Source organism: Coffea eugenioides, chromosome 6, assembly GCF_003713205.1.
Source record: "Coffea eugenioides isolate CCC68of chromosome 6, Ceug_1.0, whole genome shotgun sequence".
NCBI classification, from domain to species: domain Eukaryota; kingdom Viridiplantae; phylum Streptophyta; class Magnoliopsida; order Gentianales; family Rubiaceae; genus Coffea; species Coffea eugenioides.
Genome location: NC_040040.1, coordinates 54,689,691 through 54,695,312, shown reverse-complemented (window position 1 = coordinate 54,695,312; position 5,622 = coordinate 54,689,691). Strand labels below are relative to the sequence as shown.

Genomic DNA, 5,622 nt, shown 5'->3' with positions numbered 1-5,622 from the left:
GTCATTGAAATTATGAGAGATTGCTTGTTAAATCCATAAAATTAATGAAATTTCAAATTTAAAGATTGCAAAGCATAAGTGAACTTGGGCTAGCTCAAATTCACCATGTTGATGAAAAGGACAGACACGTTTCGAAGGAAAAATCCAAGGACAAAGACAAACGGCTACAAGGCTATGTTAAACTAACAATTTAACTAGTAATAGCAACACCACTGCAAAAGATCGATCTCATGAATTTGCCAGAAATACTTAGATATACTGCTCGCTGTGTTAGATAATGGTTTAAGAAAAAAAATATGTACTGGAGCTCAATTTTAGAAATTATTAAGTTAAACTGAAGGACAAATCCACCACACAGCTTTCACTGAAAGTACTACTTAGTCATCCATCTTCTCTATTTCTAAAGCAACAGAGCTACAAAGTGGTGCCATTGACTCGTCAGAAGAACTACTATCGCTGCTTCTTTGCATGGATATGGGTGAATCTGGAGGGTAAAACGACGGTTTAGGAGGCAACTTTAGACCACTAGCATCACCTTCAAGCATTTCTAAGACTTCTCTCATTGAAGGACGATCCTCAGGTGTCATCTGTATGCACCACAAGGCAATCAAAATTAATTTTTGTGTAATTGTCTTTTTTTCTTCAGTTGCATGATCTCCGATTTCCATTTCCTCCACCTGATCGAATTTGTCATATATCCATGATGGGAAGTATATTTGACTTGAATGCTCAGCCTGTGCATCCACATTTCTCCTCCTCCCAGCCATCTCCATTAGTAACATTCCATAGCTGTAAACGTCTGCCTTGTGTGAGACTCTTCCAATCCTTTTGTAGAACAACTCCGGGGCCATGTAACCTAGTGTTCCTCTCACAGCAGTAAGAGTTGCAATACTCTTTTGCATTGGGTAAAGTTTTGCAAGTCCAAAGTCTGAAACTTTTGGAACAAAGTTCTCATCAAGTAAGACGTTAAGCGGTTTAATATCAAAATGCAGAATTTGCATATCACACCCCTGATGCAAGTATTCAATGCCACGAGCAACCCCCTTTGCAATCTCACAAACTTGTTTCCAACTCAATGGAGAACTATTTTGACAGTCTGAGAAAATTAACTTATCCAGAGAGCCATTTGGCATGTAATCATACACTAGAGAATGTTTTGAGGCAGTAACACAAAATCCCACTAACCGAACCACGTTCACATGGTGTATTCTTCCAATAGTTGCAACTTCATTGATGAACTCTTGACCATTAGCTTTTGACTTGTTCAACATTTTGACAGCAACAGCATCTCCACTGCGCAATTTGCCTTTGTAAACCATGCCGTAGCCTCCTTCGCCTAGTTTTTCTTTAAAATTTTTCGTCATTGTCCTGATTTCTCTATACGAGTACCTAATGGGCATGAGTCTGCTGTTTGTCTGTAGGAAATCTTCTATTATATCATACCTTGATAAATGCCTCCGATGCCACCTATAAAGCAGGAACGCAGACAAGATGGCAATGCCAAGGACACTTTTTGCCGTAATGAGTAGAACTGAAATCGAAGAAGAGAACAAGAAGACTTAGCTATGATTGACTTCTAGTATATATATATATATATATGCCCAATGGATAGAGTTATCGACTATAAATCAGATGCCTTACCGAAAAATTTGACAGCAGAACCCACGCCAGCTGCTTATGAAAGAAAAAAGGTTATAATGGAAATACGGAATTAGAAAGAATCCGACTGATTAAGAATGGTTTTTTTGCACACGAAAGAAACAAGTTTACTCACTTCCGAATGTGTCAACGCGGTCGAGGATTGCTTCTGCTAGGGGACCTACATCGCCCAAGGAGAAAAGTCAAAGTCAATGTCCAATTGGATACTTGAAAATGAACTTTTATTAATTACTATTAATTCACCCTCATGTGTGTACCAGTTTCAAATCACTACGAGAATAAATTCAAATGAGAATTCAATAATTCATGTGTTCGTTAGGATCATAAAACAAATAACATTTCTAAAATCCAAGTATTCTAATTTGACTTGATTTCATATTTAAAAAATCAAATGAAAAACTATGTGAGAATATACACAGCGATAAAGACAACTAGTAAAGACGAAATATCAAGGTTTCTGGTACTCTCATTCCCCAAAAAAGAAAAATAAAAAAATTCACGTAATTAGTTTCCAAATTAAACAAATGATTTAGGGGAATCGGAGCGGGTACGGTTATGTACCGTTATTGTATTTCTTGCATATTTTGATTGTAAACACCAAATGTCATAAGATTTATGACAGCTTATCTAAACGCAATAACTGAACGCAATCATACCAAAAAAAAAAAAAAAAACCTGTCTTTAGTTAATGTCATGTGCAAACTAATCAAAGTAGTGATATTTGGTAATGCAATTCGTTACATGAATGATACATTGAATTTTGGCTCAGTCAAATTCAAGAAATTTACTTGAAGCTGGAAAACGAAAGGGACTTTTCCCAGAATTGACTCAGTCAAATTTCATATTCTACTCTCCTTTCTTTTTTTTTTCTCGAGAAAAATGAGTTACTAGCAAAAACTGGGGCAAGAATTTCGCAATTAAAAGGAGAATTTGGGATAATCTAAATCCACATTTTGAAAGTCTAGACCCATACCTCCAATGCATGAATCAATTCTACTTTAAACATTTACACTTATATGACTGTTAACAATATTTTCCCAAAAATGAATAGCAGTACTATCATATTTAGCCCCAAATGTGCCACTTCATACCTTAACTTAAAATCTTCCAATATACGGTAATTTGCCATTACTTTCCCAAAAAGAAAGTTTCAAGCAGTAGTACTGAATACTTTTTAAAAGATCATAATAATCAATCATCAATCACGATGTTAATAAATCTTCAAATCAGTGTACTTACAAAAAAACGATTTCTTCCTGAGCTCCAAGGCTTCTCCCCAACTGATCTCATAGCCATTGGACAGAAGATTGTGGATGTCTTGAAACGAAACATCTCCTGCTGTTACATTAGGTAGACACCGCAGGTCTACAGGAGCTGTCTTATAGACAGTGCACGACTCTTCAATGTCAGATGCCACCATATTTTTGCCCACCACAACATAGCTGTAATTATTGGACGGAGCTTTCATTTTTGAAAAATGATTTGCACTGATATTACAGGAAGCAGTGTCTACGTAAAGAGGAGGATATTTCGATTTCACCGGATTTTTACAGCTCACAAAGACCAACGAACCGGTATGATGAGGATCAATCTCCATCTCATAACCCGCACCAGGTTGATAGTAGTCGTCGTCTGGACTTAATGGGTTGACTGGCAGAGTAGAACAGTTGTTCTTTTGCACCCCAGGATCAAATATACGAAGTGTCTGTTTCTCATAATCAATACTGTTTAGCTCCACAGATAAGTTATAACGAACATTCAAGGATAGAACAGTGCGATTATTTTCACAAGAGAATTCAACAACACGACGTTCAGGGCACAAATCCGGATCATCACCACTAAACTGAAACGGGCACTTTAAATTGATGTCGGTGCCCCGGCAAGTGGATGGGCTATGGTCACAGCTGGTGTCTGTCGAATTGAATAAATAAGGAACATCTACTTGACAATGGTCATATATAAAATAATAAAATGAGAACCCGGACACCAAGAAGTAAATCAAGAATAGGGACAACAAAACTACCAAAATCTGAAGTTGGAGCATACTTGTTAAACATTGGCTGACTGAATTTTTTTTTTTAAAAAAAATAATAAGAAGAAGAAGAAGAAGCCGGATATATGTAGCAAACGGAGAAGGGGCTCGGATATATGTAGGAAACGGAGAAGGGGCTCTTTAGGTTGGTAAAGACTAAAGAGAGTAGGATCTAGGGTCTCCAATCCAATAGGAATGTAAGCCAAAATTACTTTATTAATTTTCTCCTTTGGATACAGCCATTATTACTACAGAGTTATATTGCTATGGCTTAACTCCTACTCATTTTGGGTTCGGCGTGACTTTAAACAAAAAAAAAAAAGGTAAAATCAATTTTCTTCTTTATAAGATAATATATAATTCCAATGCAATAAATAAGCATTATAGCTAATATACACTTGGCGAGATAAACACTAAAGTGAAGGCATTTGAAGACAATCAAGGGTTTGTTCTTGAGGGGGGAGGGATGGGTTGGGTAATACGAGAGGAGAGAGTGTAAGCAAGAGATCTAGAATTCGAGACCTCTCACTCATAGTTTAAAAAAAAGTTTGTTCTTTAATCAATTATTTCAATGGATTGTAATTCCTAATTTTTGTATAATATTCAATATTTTTGATATTTTGATTTCCTTGTGCATCTAGATTTTAAATTTTTTTTAGTAGTCAAAAAATGCAAAATATATAATCTACCAAAGAGTAGTTTTAACTAATTATGATTATTCCATATAAGCACTTTCTATATTCAGATTTTGCAAAATTTTATAACAAATGAGAATAAGTTCTAAGTTATTTTTTTTCTAGTAGAGAAAGAGTGTGATTTAAGGAGCGGAGAGAGGTAGAAGGATTTAAACTCAAAATCTCTAGTTAACTGATATTAATATCTCAAGATCACTCTACTCTATAAGTTTAATAAGGTTGAGAAGTTTTGTTTAATAATCCCATAAAGCATAATTTTGGAGCATTTGGGTCCAATGGAGGAAACTGCCAACCCATGCTAATTAGTTTGTTTGGAATATCAAGATCAGATTTACAGAAGGCGTCATTTTCTTCTTTAATTTTGGGGCCTCTAAATTGGAGCGGTCTGTGGAGATAGTTTCATTTTTCAATAATAGACTAGTAAAAAAATTCCACATACATCATTTTTTGAGTATCGGGGAAATTAATAGCTGAATGACTTAAATTTAAATCTCAACTTGAATATTGAGAGAATCAAATGTTGACTCGAATACTAAGTCCTTGTTCTTTATCATTTTGCGGTCTACTCTTTATCTTTATGTTGATATTGTTCTGTAGAGATTTTTTTCGTGGATAAAACAAGAACCTTAATAATGAGAAGGTTGGATATCATTTAGCATGATTTGCTTGACAAAACTTAAAGGAAAATTTCACAGAATTTTAGAAAAAATTTGACAGTTTTTGTACAAATGAATTAAACAATGCGCAATTGTCTCTTTGAAACCCCAAGTGCATTGAAAATATGCTGATCTAATAAAGCCAAATGAATATCCTTAATTATCATGTCTAAACTAGATAGAAGGTTCATTCTTCTTTGTCAGCTGCAATTGATAGTAACACGAAAATCAAGTCTAATAAATGAAAAAAAAAAAAAAACTCTAGACCTAGATGTGGTCTTTCACTATTCACATTAACCATCCATTCTAGAATTTTTTTTCCCTCATTCCTTGAGGGAGTCCAATCTAAGCTTTTGTTTTTTCTTTTTCGTTTTTAGACTTCAGTACCTACCAAAGTCGTTTTTGACGAATTTTTTCTTATTTTTTATAGGGATGAAATGGTTTTTTAGTTTTTCTTGAGCAATTAATTCTTTTTTAATTCTGTATTATTTATCCGTCTACTACTTTTGTTATTATTATTATTATTATTAGTCTGTGAGTATGTGTCTACTCCTTTTCACTTTAGAAATGAAGTCCTTGT

At 34.6% G+C, this 5,622-nt stretch overlaps 1 protein-coding gene across 1 annotated transcript; it reads right to left on the bottom strand.

The window, feature by feature from the left end:
• Positions 1-287: 287 nt before the first annotated feature.
• Positions 288-3,916, bottom strand: LOC113773113 (rust resistance kinase Lr10-like). Its single transcript, XM_027317656.1, has 4 exons — positions 2,899-3,916; positions 1,775-1,819; positions 1,642-1,671; positions 288-1,531 (listed from the first exon to the last, which is right to left on the bottom strand). The coding sequence occupies exons 1-4, from the start codon at positions 3,701-3,703 to the stop codon at positions 378-380; spliced, it is 2,034 nt and encodes a 677-aa protein (XP_027173457.1). The 5' UTR covers positions 3,704-3,916; the 3' UTR covers positions 288-377.
• Between the last annotated feature and the right edge of the window lie 1,706 nt (positions 3,917-5,622).